The sequence below is a fragment of the Acomys minous genome (assembly GCF_964271855.1).
Source record: "Acomys minous genome assembly, chromosome: 12".
Taxonomy (NCBI): domain Eukaryota; kingdom Metazoa; phylum Chordata; class Mammalia; order Rodentia; family Muridae; genus Acomys; species Acomys minous.
In genome coordinates this window covers 75,029,295-75,043,219 of record NC_140493.1, presented here as the reverse complement: position 1 = coordinate 75,043,219, position 13,925 = coordinate 75,029,295, and the positions used below count along the sequence as shown (strand labels likewise).

Here is a 13,925-nt window from a genome sequence, read left to right as displayed (position 1 = left end):
TGACCTCAGGGCCTCCCCACCAAGGGGGAAGTGACCAATTTGGGGCCACCGGAGTTCATGCGTCTTCAAGCCACCAGTCACCAAATCAAAAGAAAGCCCATTTTATGGGCGCACTTTTGTTTCTCCTTTGAGAATTTCATTGATGCGTACAATGGGTTTTGCCTATACTTGTCAGCCCCACTCCCCCCTTTGACCCTAGTTTCTTCCACATTTTAAAGCTATTTGCTTAGCTGCGAAAGCCCTTTGCCAAATTAGATCAAAACAGACTCCTGTATATCAAATATATTTCCCTGGAACTGAGCTGTGTGTAATAGAACAGATGCCTGATGTCTTCACACCCTAAGGACTCAGGAGCACACAGAAAGGCAGCCTTCTAGTTTACCCTCATCCTCTGAACACACAGCAGACAAGATGCTTATTGTCTTCAAAACAGCGAAGACAAGGAACACAAGAACCACATTGTTCATCTATGTAAAACCCCTAGGCTCCCGTGTAGGAGGAGCAGCTGTGAGGAGAAGCCATGTCTTAAATATACTGCAGCTACAGTAAATTGCTGTGCTGAATGTGAGCCCAGGGGCGCCATGTAGTTGGTTTGTGGCTTTTCAGGGACATTCCCACATCAAATAGATTGATCCTTAAAGGTTACGTGGCAAGACGTGCTAAGAAGGACTTGAGTTATAAAAAGGCAGTTCTATGGTCAACTTGTAATGTCTGTCCTAAGGACTGGGCTACGGTGCTCTTGCTGGCCTAACAAGACCATCTCAATTAGTCAGCAATTACCTAAAAGGCAATGAAATAGGAACCGAAACACTTGATCTTTTGCTCCTTGCTGCTCAGGTAACCTATCATTGTGAGGACAGTGGATCCAGGATATCTGAACTGGCTCGTGACTCTTTGTCAGTGAGAAACTTCATGCTGTGGACAGCTTATCTATGCCCCCTCAATCAAGCCTACCTCAAAGGGTTGCTATGAGGATTAAACCCATTAATATAGAAAGTGCTTGAAAGAGTGGCCAGATCTCTGCCAGATCTCAGTGCTTAGCAGTTCAGCGTTTGGTATTAGAAAGTAGAGTGGACTTTGTGGGCCAACGGTTGCTAGAAAGAGATTATGTCTGGGCAGATGGATTCCCACGCTTGACTCTCAGAATTCCCACTACTTCCAAGGAAGACAGCATACCCTAGAGATGGTTTTAGGAAGTCCAGTGTTGCACACTGGGGAGGCCTGGAGTTCAGAAACTGTGGCACAGTCAGAAATTTAGAACATTCCTGACATCAGAGGTGCCTGGGTGACGTCATTACATTGTTATGCACACTTAGCAGGAATAGTTTTATAGTTCAGTTGGGAACACAGAGAGGCTTAGTTCTCTACTTTTCTCATTGAGCTCTGGAATTTGATAGCAATCCAGAAACCTCAATGGGAATAAGTAAAATAAATATTGAGACTTCCAAGTTCAGCAGCTGTTCCATCTAACTGCCTGAGTGTTCCTGGCAAGTGGGAGGTTAAAAGCGGAGCTCTCCTGTTCTCTCTTTCCCAGCAGTCACCAGCAGAAAAGGGCATCTCATTAACCTGTGATGTGATTCTGTGTCTGATGAACAGGGTAGAGGGATTTCTTCCAAGAAGGACCAACAGTGGGTCCCCCAGTAGGAAAACACAATCTTGGATTCGTCAGTGTTTTTTTTTTTTAAGGAATGCTGGGAACAGAACAGGGAAAGATTGCTGGAAACAGGGCCCTTGGCTTGGATTTGTTGAGTTACAGATTGTGTCTACTGTGTCCAAGTCATGGGGCGGGTTGCAGCTCAGCATCAGAAAGCTTGCCTAGCACACACAGGGCCCTGGATTTGAACTCTAATAAACAAAAGAAAGCAAGGTCATATATCATAGTTCATAGACCTTGCATGACAGCCTTGAAAGAAACATAGACATGCATTTTATTTCATCCCATTCTTTAAAAGGAGAGAGAGAGAGAGAGAGAGAGACAGAGAGAGAGAGAGAGAGACAGAGACAGAGACAGAGAGAAGTGAAGAGGAGACAAGAGAAAAGAGAGAGAGAAATTTGAGAGCCTGGGACCAGAGATGAAAACTCAAAGGGTCTTCTGTTTAATTTAGGGGAAAAATGACCCCACTTGGCTGTCTCTTGATTCCTTTCTTTATACTGTGAAATCTCTACTGTACTTTAATAATTGTGTGCTGGCTAGTTTTGTTGTCAACTTGGTACAATCTAGAGACACCTGGGAAGAGGAAATTCCAACCGAAAAGCTGTTTCTGTAAGATTGGCCTGTGGTCATGTCTGTGAGGCATTGTCTTGAGTGATGATTGACATAGGAGAGCACCGCCCACTGTGAGTGGTATTTTCCCTGTCCAAGGGGACCTGGGCTTGACAAGAAAGGGCAGACCGACCAATAGAGAGCACGAGTAACCAGAATTCCTCTGTGGCTTCTGCTCGAGTTCTTGCTCTGAATTCCTTCAGCGATGGGTATAAGCCTATTTAAACAGTCCCTTCTAGAAGATTTTTTTGTTTGTTTGGTTGGTTTTGGTCATGGTGTTTTCATAAAAACAGAAAACAATTCAGAATGTTCAGTTTAACCTTGTACAAAACAGAGCCAAGGAAGGACCTCTGTTCTCAAGGGTCTCCATGATCATGCACAAAGTTTTTCTGCTATTTTTTTAAAAAGGTAAATAAGCCTAATGTCTATGTTAGCAAGATCTAACATTGTGTCTAGGGAATAGAAAGCTGTTAGAACACTAACACGTAAAGTCTAAACCAACCCAGGCACCTTTAAAAGAGAAAAATAAAGACTTAAAGAAATCAAATTATCTTCCTCATCTGTAAAAACATTTGTGAAAGGGAGGCCACTTTCTGTGGTTTCCCAGAATGTGTGTGTGCGTGTGCATGTGTGTGTGCATGTGTGTGTGTGTGTGTGTGTGTGTGTGTGTGTGTGTGCGCTTGTGGGAATACGAAAGTCAGAAGATGGTGTCAGGTCTTGTCCTCTGTAACTCCTCACCTATTTCTTCGAGGCAGGGTCTCTCTCCTTGAACATAAAGTCCATGTTTTTCTACTGTAATTTCCCAATTCTCTTGTCTCTGCATCCCATCATGAAGCTGGCAGTATAGGCATTGATGCCTGACTTGTTATTCTGGGGTTGGGATCCAAACCTCTGCCCTCATGATTGCACAAGTGACCTTAACCACTCAGCCATCTCCCTAGCCTCAAATGTCTTTTATTTGAAAGGCACTCATTCTTACATAATTTTATATTTCTCTTTAGGGGCTATCAACTTCTCCTCTTGTACAAAGGTGGGACACCAATGTGCACAGCAGCTAGATCCCTGGGCCCATCGGTCACAGTAATGCTGGCCAGTCCCTTCCTTCCAACGAGTGTACCAATGCCTGCCCAATCTCAACAATACCTACTTGTGGTTGCCTTTCAGCCAGATGATGCTCAGTCAGCTTACTTTCTGTAAGATGTTGCTTCAGAGAATTAGGATGAATAACAATCTCAGCAATCACCTGGGATGGATAGTCTCTACATTTACTGAGGCATAGTTTACAGAAGCGGGCATGGAAGCAGCCTGAGACACTTCTGCCTGCATGCCACTGACCTGGTTTCCTCATATGACTCTGGTTTACCTCTAGACTAAGGAATCAAGAGGCACACATGAATGTCTTTTGAGGAGTAAGTTTTTTTTTTATCAGCCTGTCCTTCCCTCATGTCTCATAGACAGAACGCAACTGTAGTAGCCGTATTTCCCCTTGATGAGACAAAGTACCTGATAAAAACAACTTAAGAAAGGAAGGGTTTATTTTGGATCTCAGTGTGAGGGTCTAATCCACCTTGATGGAAGGGGCGTGAGCCAATTGATCACACTGTATCTGTGGCCATCAAGGAGGGAAAGATGAATACTAGTGCTCAATTCCCATTTTTCCTTCGTATTGGTCCAGAACCCCAGCCCAGGGAATGGTACCTCCTACATTTAGAGTGGACTTTCCCCATCTCATTTAACCTAATCTAGCAACCCCTCACAGACTCATGCAGACATGTGTCTCCTAGGTGGGTCTAGACCATACCAAGCTGAGAGTTCATATCAACCATTACCACAACTAACCCAGTCTTAAAGGAGATGGCCCATTCCTATGGCAACATAGCACAGATTTAAATGTTCAGGGTCCTTTGATCACGGCTGATCCTCTCGGTCAAATGAGGATTTGGGTCCTCCTTGTCCAGTGCCATGTGTCAGAAAGACAAAGACAAATCATGTATACACAGTAAATTATGTGTCTAGTTCTCTCATTGGCTAGGCTTGGCAGCAATCCTACAGCCATCCAAGGCTTGGGTCTCCTATCTGGGAATGAATGCTCTTCTGTCTTTTTGATATTTGTTTCTTATTTCCCTTGTAAGAGTCTTCATTTTTTTTCCTTCTCCTTGGCCATTTCTGAACAAGATGTTGAAAAAAAAGTTGTGTTCAAAGCCCCCAGAGAATAATCCCACACTAGTCTTGTCAAATCCTAGTGCTTCAGGTTGGTTGTTTTTTGTTTTGTTTTGTTTTGAGAAATTCTAAATTCACGTATCTTCATTCAGGCAATGTCAATATCTATGCCCCACTCTCTCTTTTGGAAGCTTTGTTGCTGGCATTTTCATATCTGCATTTTGTTTGTGTCTAAGTGCTGCTGATGTTTATTGGAGAACTATTTGTATTTTATCAATCTCCATTTGTGGAGGCTTAGGGAGATTTGGCACAGTCTAATATTTGAGTCCTATTAACCTTAAGGTCACCATGATAGGAGGGAAACTTGAAGTGTGGGGTGTTTGTAGGGACAAGGTCTCAAAGTGGCTGACACCATTTGGTCCCTCACCCCATTGGTTAGCATTCATTCACAAGGCCCTCAGATAAATGCTATTTATTCTAGAGGGTGCTCTGTAATCTTGGGAACCATGTTCATTTTGAATTCACTGTGGCTTTTAGTGAGCCTTGGCTCACTAATGGTTTTATTGATAATTTAATATGATTTTGTCAATAACGTTGGGGGGGGGGGTCTCTCCGCTTGGCACTCAGCCAGTATCTCATCATCTACTTCTTAGAGAGACATTGTGTTTCCATCACAAAGCTATGTTTTTTCTGCCTTATTTTTCCCCGTCATTTCATCCAACTAAGATGGTTTTCCATGAGAGAGAGATGGGTAGGGCTTTTCCTACACACAAATTGCATTTTCTGCGATATAATCTTGAATTTGAGGACTTCATTCTCTTGCATATAACTAAAGGACAGCCAGTTCTTTGCTAAACCGTTTTCCTTACAGCAATAACTTGACAGATGCAGACAGAAGCAGCCAGCACACTATCAATACACGTTTTTGCCAAGTGTCCCTTTGGAGCTAAGATTTCCATAGACAGAGTCTGACAGCTTTGGAACAACGGCTTCCATCTTTCCAACCTGAAGTATTAGCTTGTTCCACCTGCTGTCAGCAGTGTGCTGAATGCTATTTTATACAGTTTTTTTTTTAATTTAATTTGTTTTACTTTGGGGAACAGCGTTTTACTATGTATCTCAGTGCAGATCTTGAATCCACTGTGTAGGCAACTGACCATGAACTTACAGCCACCCTCCTGTATCAGCCTCCTAAATGCTGGATTATAGCTGTGCATCATCATGTTGGGTTTTTAATGGTGGTGCATGCTCATTGCAGCTGTCTGTCTGTTAATCAAACAAATGACACTGTTTATGGCTAACCTAGAGATTGTGGCTCCCCCCACCCCACTTCCCTCTTCCTTAGCGATCACCAACTGATATGGTCCACAAGGACAAAGGGAGCAGAGGTGACAGAAGGGGAGTTCAGAATGCCAGGGAGCATCATAGAGTAGCTTTCCCATGGTGAACAAGGGCTAAACGTAGTTCTTGGGAGGTGGGTGGAGGGTTCTGAGGGTAAGTGAATGCCACTGGCTGGGCCTTGAGGTGCCAGAAATGCTTTACATGCTAGGAACTACAGATACTTATTGGGCAGGAGGTTCTTATCAGGAGAGAGGAAGTTGAACCTGCATTTTGGCCATGGGCTACATTACCTCTCATTTTGGCCATGGGCTGAGGGTCCTGCTTAGAGACAGTCTCCAGATGAATTCAGGCAAAGAGAAAGAAGCCCCCTTGCTGAGAATGGGAGTCCTTCGTTTTACACCAAGCTCTGGAGAGCTCTCTAGACATGGTGAACTTCGACTTTTACAGGGTCTTCCAACAAGAGATCACAAAAGTCCTGCAATATAGAAAGACCTAGGGAGGAGAATAGGGTGGAAGTGGGAGGAGGGAGGAATGGGAGGATACAAGTGATGGGTTAACAACTGAGTTGTAATCTGAATAAATTAATAAAATTTTTTAAAAAAGAAAGAATATGAGAGATTCTAAAAACATAGCCTGTCAACAACCCCTATACCTGTAGTATAAGTTCTTAAAAGGTAAAAGGGACATCTACCCACCTACCACTCCTAATTCATATATTTGGTGGCACTTGGGCATCTGTGATGGATAGTCTCACAAATGTGAAAAAATGTGCTCATTTTATTTTTAGTGTCTATATGATGCTGGTGCCAGAATAAGGGCCATGGATCTACTGTACATCCTCAGCTTAGTAACTACCCAAGTCTACAATGATATAACTCATCTAATCTTTGAATCCCATTGACCTTGACGCTCAACTATGAATCACCCTCTGCTTCTGGTCACAGTTTAGAACTTCTCTGTAATTATCCAAGCCTAAAGGAGACAAGAAAACCAAACCAAAACAACAACATAAAAAAAAAAACCCAGGTGCAGATGAAGACAAACAAAACGGAGAACTGGGCTGGTGATGTGTCTCACTAGGTGGGTAGAGTGCTTGCATGGCATGCACAAAGTCTTCAGTTCGATTGCCAGCACTTCAAAAACCTGTTTCGCCCTCTGGAGGTAGAATTTGTAGGATCAGAATTCAAGATCATTCTTTACTACATATTGAATTTTAGGCCAACCTGGGCTACATGGCACTTGGTTTAATAGCATAAAAAAATAGAAAGGGGGAAAAAAAGCAAGGAGACAAATAGTGAGGAAAGAAGAAGCCAAGAGAAAGAAGAAGGAGGAGGAGGGGGAGGAGGAGGGGGAGGAGGAGAAGGAGAAGACAAAAAAGAGGAGTTCCTTTTGGCCTTGGCCACCGGGAGCTCCTCCTCTCTGTACTGTGCATGCACTGATACTCTGCTTGACACTGATCATATAACACCTATCCCTTCCTCTCCCACAGCATTTTCATGGCTATAAGATGAAGCATGAGACAAAGAGATGATAGTTTGAGTGATGCTAGCCTGCCTCCTGGTGGCCGCGACAGGACTGGAAAAGCTGCTTGTTGTTGAGTTGAGATGAGGATTGATTGGAGGCTGCAGAAGAGGCAGAAAGCTCTGTTGGATTTGGCATGAGCATCAGTATATGGTCACTGGTGCACTGTCTGTTTGCCACTCAGGTGTCAGCTATCCCCTGACACCTTATGTTTCTACCTAGGGTTTTTTTTTTTTGGAGGCTCAGCTAGAAGATCCAAGAATCTGTCAGAATGTCAGAAGATCCAGAACCTGTCGGTGCAGGATCTCCACTTTTCCCTGTCCTTTCTGATTGATTGGTAGAGATAGATCTGGTTGAAGACTCGTGGCTCCCAGATGTGGGAGGGAATTTGCAAGGTCATGTTGGTCTGGTACCTCCATTCTCAAAGCCAGAGATGTGTTTAATATTTTGATCTGGAAGGGGTTGGAGGACTGTGAAGAGACCAGACAGACAGGAGTCTGGTGCAATAAGAGACTGTGAGAAAAGCCACAGCTTTGGGAACCAAAAAGGTGCCTGGTAAAGTGGCTAGGAGTGATGTCAGCTGTCAGAGGCAAACCTGTGGACCTGGCTTTTCCCAGCTCCAGCCTGTTTGGCTTTCCCCACTAAGAAGAGCCTAAGCTAAAGACCCGGGGTCACCACGTATGGTGCTCTCTGCACCCATGCTGTACTTCTCACCACCCTGTTTACCCACCCCACCCCCCAGCTTTGTTTTGTTCCTTAAAAAGACAGCATCAAAGATAGGCTTTTGTGAAAAAATATATTTTATATGAAAATTCAATAGTCAATACACATAAAAATTCCACAGTATCATAACATTATGATTTTATCCTAAACGTTTTTTTAAATAAAATATTTGCACTGATTCTTGCTTCATAATACAGAACGAAGTAAATGGGGGGAGGGGGCCGGTAAGCATTCTGCAGGTAACACAACATTAAAGTGACATGAGTTGTCCATGGCGGTACATTCAAATCACGCCAAAGTGCATGGCAAATTAAATAAAACATATTAATAACTTAAAGGTCATTCCTTAAGCATGTCTGTTTCACATTTCTACAGACAGCCCTTCTCCCTTGGAAAAATCAACCCATCTTGGCACAGTTCTCAGAAAGGACAAGGATGCTTCTCGGCTCCTAGGTTGGCTTCAGTTCAAGCACGGGTCTTCAAGGGTTTGGAGTTTGTGTTTTCTTGTCCAAGTATCTCATGGCCTCCTGGACCCACTTCTCGCGGAGTTTAGTGCAGACTTCCATGCCCTTCTTCGTCTTGAAGCTGAAGGAAGAAAGCTCAGTTAGAGAGTATGTAACGTGCTTTGTGGGTTCCTGACTGGTGCAGTACCCCAAATTGATAACATTACCCCAGGGCTGGAGGAGGAAGGAAGTAGGACCAAGGAAGGGCCCCAGTTGGAAGATGCAGGCTTCACTGGCTTTGGCCCTGAAGAGAGTGCTGGGGTTCAGTTTTCCCACGGGAAGTTATGTGAGTTTGTGTTAGATACAGTCTCCACACATTGAGTGTGTGTTCCTGTTCACTGCCTCAGGGAATGACTTAGCACAGAGGGGCAAAGGCAGGTGGTGTGTACTCACATTACAGCCTCCCAGGGACAGATACTACTGGTGATCTTTCTGTAGCTCTGGAGATTCTTCATGGGGATCTTTTTATCCTTGGCTTCATAGCAGCATGTAGTCGGATTGACCCCACCTACAAGGAAAGAACAAGGAAAGGTTCTTTGTGGTAGATTCTAGGTCTTTCATTTACCATTAATAGAGTAGTAGGGAACAGTCAAGAAGGTAAGAAAAGATGAAAGGACAAGTTGCCCGTCCCTGGTTTAATGTCTCTCCCCTTTAAGATGTCCCTCAAGTCTTTTCTCACTTGTATAGGTTATATGACAGTCAACAGGCACAAGCAGAGCTGATGACAACTCTGAGTGTCATTGGAAAGCACTAGTATAACGACCCAGCTCTGTAGAGTAAAGAGACCCTAGTCATGAGTCCCCCTTTTTGGAACAGAAAGCTTCATGTCTAGCTATGAGCATCTTGTAGAAACAGCCTCTACAGAACCGCCCTCTCTGGAAGCTGAGCTGCTTGAAGCACCCGTTAGATCCTGGGGCGCTTCCCCCTCCCTCTTCTGCCTGAGAACACACATCATCCCAGGGCAGAAGCAGCTAGGGCAGGAACCATCGAGTTTCTACAGGTGAGCCCTGGAGGAGTCAGATTCAAGTTCTGGCTCTGTGACTGGGCTGCATTCTTACCCTTCTTTCTATTGCCTTACTTTGGCAAAGCCAGTAAAATAAGACTACTGATAATCCTCATTCTGGAATGGACTGTGAAAACCCAGAGAAGGGACAAGCATGCTCTAGGGAGGAGGAGGCTGTGCCTGTCTCACCTGGTTGGGCCCATACGTGGATGCTGAAGGCAGCAGCTGTGAGCAGCAGGCACAGAAGTGTGGCGGAGATCTGCATGGTGAGGAAAAGAGAGCTGTCTTCAGTGAGAGGTGGCAGAGTCTGTGCTGGCCTTGCCTCTCTGCTCTTCTGGCAGCTCGGCTTCCCCTTTTATACGGCAGCGGAGAGGGAGGGACTCCTTTTTTGGAATGAATCACAGGGGAGCATAATTGTGGCCTGGCCTATTTCCATTTAGTACCAGGAATGGAAAAAGAGGTGGTGGCTCTGGCTTTTCCTACTCTGGCTTTTCCTACCAGCTCAGCTCCTGTTGGAAGCACTTTCCGTAGAATGAGGAAGGAAACGAGATGGCAAAGTCAAGGAATTCCAGTTTCCTCTTTTAAGCAACATCCGTAGGACCCGCAAGTCCAGAAACAGACACTAAAATTTCTCCTGGATTAAAAAAAAAAAAATACAGTCAAAGATGGACAGCCCTGGTAGCTTTTCAAATCTCAGAGGAAAGTAGAGTAATAAAATGATAGGGGGAAAAAAAAAGGAGAACATTTTTGAAATCCTGTGTTTAATATAGTTTTTAGATACTATGTAACCAAATATCTCAAACCGGTGGCCTAGAACAGTGCTGGCTTCAGATAGGAAGGCTGACTGGCCATGGCTAGGCAGCAGCTGCTTAGAGTCTCTCACACTTTGCAGGTACTTGATGGCTGAGGCTGAGGACCACATCAAAGCCTTCGCTCCAAGTCTGGTGTCCGGAAGAGCTCAAACAACTGCAGTGTGAGCCACACTACAGCTCTTTGGCTTGCTTCCTCTCCCACTGTGAAGGCCACATATTTTACAGGATGCCTTAAAGTCTCCAGGAGCATAGACCACACCTCTTAGCAAATTGAGTGTAAAGGAACCCGCAGACATGGTTTAAAAACACTGTGTAGGACCAAGTCTGTAGCTCGGCATCAGAGAGAAGATTCTGGAAGGGGAAGGGCCTGGCTTCTGTCCCCAGAACTACTATGCAGGGGAGTTAGAGACTGACACAGAACATAAGGGTCTTGTGGTTTTTTTTAAATAATACATTAGCTATGAACATATCTTTTCTAAGTGAAAGAACAGAGAGAAGTCAAGTTGCGTGCAGTGTCATGTCTCTTTATTCTCAGCCCTCAGTGGGTGAGAGGCTACAGCAGGAGGATTGTGACCTTAGGACCAGTCTACATTCTGTAGTGAGACATCATGTCAAAAACTCCAGTCTGGGGAGGTAGAATATACTACCCATGAGCACTTGCCCTGGCTTCATAACAAAGACATGAACCTAAAACACTAAAGGGCTGGTGCTTTTAATCTCAGTAGTAGAATCTGGGTTCCGGTATATTACTGTTTAAAAAAAAAATTAGCAGACGAAGAAGGAAATTGGGAGTTGCTTGGTGAGTAAATACTTTGCGTTTTATGAGATGAAAATGGCCTAGAGGTCTGTTGTTCAATGGTGTTATGTGTGTCAATATTAATTCCATAAACTATGCTTAAAGGTGGAAAATATGAATTTTGAGGTTTGTGCTTCTGCCACTATTTTAGAAGTTTAAAAGAGAATAGAGTCTTTTAAAAAGCACATTTATAGTTCCCATTATAAACGGATGATTGTTCCTAAAAAACATGACTCATCAATCTGTTCCTGATTCACTGTATGCAATGGGGACTAGGAGCAAGACACAGGAGATGTTTTCTGGGAAAGCGAGACTGGGCTGTGGAGAGGGCTCACTTGGTAAAGCACTTGCCAGGTAGGCATGGGGACCAGAGTTTGATCCCCCAAGAGCTGAGTGGTATGCACCTGCTATCTAGTGTTGGGGAGGCAGGGGCAAGCAGATCTTTGGGGGCCCTCTGGCCAGCCAGCCTGACCGGATGAATGAGTCTGGCTTCAATGAGAGATTTTGTTTCAAAGAAAGTGTGGACAGTGCTTGAAGAACAATGCCTGGACCTCTGGCCTCCACACGGATGTGCCCATGAAACCCAGCAATGAGGGATGGTGCTCAGCAGGTCTTGTACTTCTTGATAGGCACCAGGAAAGATGCTCCTGAAACAGGGCTTTTGGTCTTGCTCTCAGGACTAGCATCCTTGACCATGGCTTTAAGACCCATCATCCATAGGCTTCTGCCTGGCTCATTTTCGCCTGTTGCCTACACTGGAGTGGAGCTGGGCAGGCACGCTTGTCTTAAGTAGCCATCACTGCTGTTTGCTGGCTTATAGAAGGCTGAAGCTGGTTTACAGGTGATTAACTTGGCAATATGATTCCTTAAAACAAACAAACCTACTGATGCTGTTCTGGGCTACTGATAACAGACACGTCATACCTCTTCCTATGTGCTTTTTCTTGGCTGGCTTCCTTGCTTCATCCACTTTAGATCCACAACTCTTTTAAGCCAAAACTTCTCAGGCTTAAATGAGAGCTCCATGTTGCTAACCATTCTAACCAGTTCCCTTCTTTAAACCACTTTCTCCAACCGAAAACCTTTACAGATGCTTTATTGTCCAAAACCTTTTTAAAAAATTCATCCCGTGCCTTTTAAGTTAATTTATTCACTTTACATCCTGATTTCAGGCCCCCTGTCCTCCAAGCCCCTCCCCAACACCCTTCCTCACATTCTCCACTCTCCTTCTCCTCAGAGATTGGGGAGGTCCTCCATGGGTACCAACCTGCCCTGGCACATTAAGTCGATGCAGAACTAGGTGCATCCTCTCCCACTGAGGCTAGACAAGGTAGCCTGGTTAGAGGAACAGGATCCAAAGGGAGGAGGCATCAGAGTCAGAGAGGGTTCCTGCTCCAGTTGTTGGGGGATCCACAGGAAGAGCAAGCTTTGTATCTGCTACATTTGTGCAGGGACCTAGGACCAGTCCATGCATGCTCTTTGGTTGGTGGTTCAGTCTCTGTAAGACCGCCATAGGCCCAGGGTAGTTAACTCTGTAGATCTCCTTGTGGAGACCTTAGGAGGGGATGGGGACAGGAACAGGGGTAGAGATTGGGAGTAGGGAGAGCAGGGGAGAGAGGGCCAGGTAAGAGAATGGAAACTGGAGATGGGGGCATCTCTGGGATTTGCCAGATACCTAGGGTAGGGGATGCCCCTTAGAAATCTATGGAGGTCACCCTAGCTGAGACTCCTAACAGTGGAGGATATGGAACCTGAAGTGACCACCTTTTGTAGCAGGAACCTCCAGTGGAGGGACACCAACCCACCCACAAAACCTTTGACCCCAAATTTGCCCTCTGAGAGGCTTCACCCCGAAGCCGATGGAAACATACAGAGACCCACAGCTACACATTAGACAAGCTCGGGGAGTCCTGTAGAAGAGTTGGGGTAACCAATTGATTGAGGGAGCTGGAGGGTTCAAGGCCTCCACAGGAAGACCTACAGAGTCATCCACATGCCTTTATACCCAAATGTTTTTCAGCAGAATTGTGAAGGGTGTGTGCTTGAGAAAAGACAGTCTTCAACAAATGGTGCTGGGAAAGCCAGATATCCACATTCAGAGGAATAAAAGTAAACACCAGCGCTCATGGTACATGAAAACCAACTCAAGTGGGTTAAAAAAAAATGTAAAATGTAAAATGTGAGACCTGAAGTCATGAAGTAACTGGAAAAAAAATAATACTCAGGAAATGCTTCGTGATGTGGAAATAGGCACAGAGTTTATGGATGAGACCCCAAAGCATAGGAAACAGAAGCAAGAGTCAGCCAATCGTATTTTATGAAACTAAAGGCACTGGGAAACAAACAATCAGCAGGGTTAACAAATTAACCCATAGAACGGGAGAAAAATATTACACCTGACAAGGGGTTCATAACAAGAATGTATAAGAAACTCTATAGCAAACAAACAAAATCAAAAACAAAGAAACAAAAAACAACCCCCCCCAAAAAAAACCAGAAACCAAAACCAACCAACCAAAACAAGTGAACTCTCATAAATAATCTAATCAGAAATGGTCTATAAGAGCCAAATGTGGTGGCCCATGCTTGAAATCTCTGCAATCGGGAGATGAGGGGAAAGGGGAATCAGGAGTTTAAGGCTTTAAGGCTTTAAGGAGTTTGGCTTCTTCATAATACGTTTAGAATCAGCCTGGACTGCAGGAGACCACATCGCATCTTCATACCACATCAAATGTATAATCAGCATTTCTAAAATGCAACTTCTTAAATGAATGCGAGGGCGAATAAAAGAATCCTCAAGTCT

The 13,925-nt window shown here is 44.5% G+C and overlaps 1 protein-coding gene across 1 annotated transcript; it reads right to left on the bottom strand.

The window, feature by feature from the left end:
- Positions 1–8,068: 8,068 nt before the first annotated feature.
- Positions 8,069–9,835, bottom strand: LOC311579682 (C-C motif chemokine 7-like). Its single transcript, XM_084750465.1, has 3 exons — positions 9,704–9,835; positions 8,905–9,019; positions 8,069–8,593 (listed from the first exon to the last, which is right to left on the bottom strand). Exons 1-3 carry the CDS (start codon positions 9,777–9,779, stop codon positions 8,488–8,490), a joined length of 297 nt encoding a protein of 98 aa, XP_084606591.1. The 5' UTR covers positions 9,780–9,835; the 3' UTR covers positions 8,069–8,487.
- Positions 9,836–13,925: the final 4,090 nt, after the last annotated feature.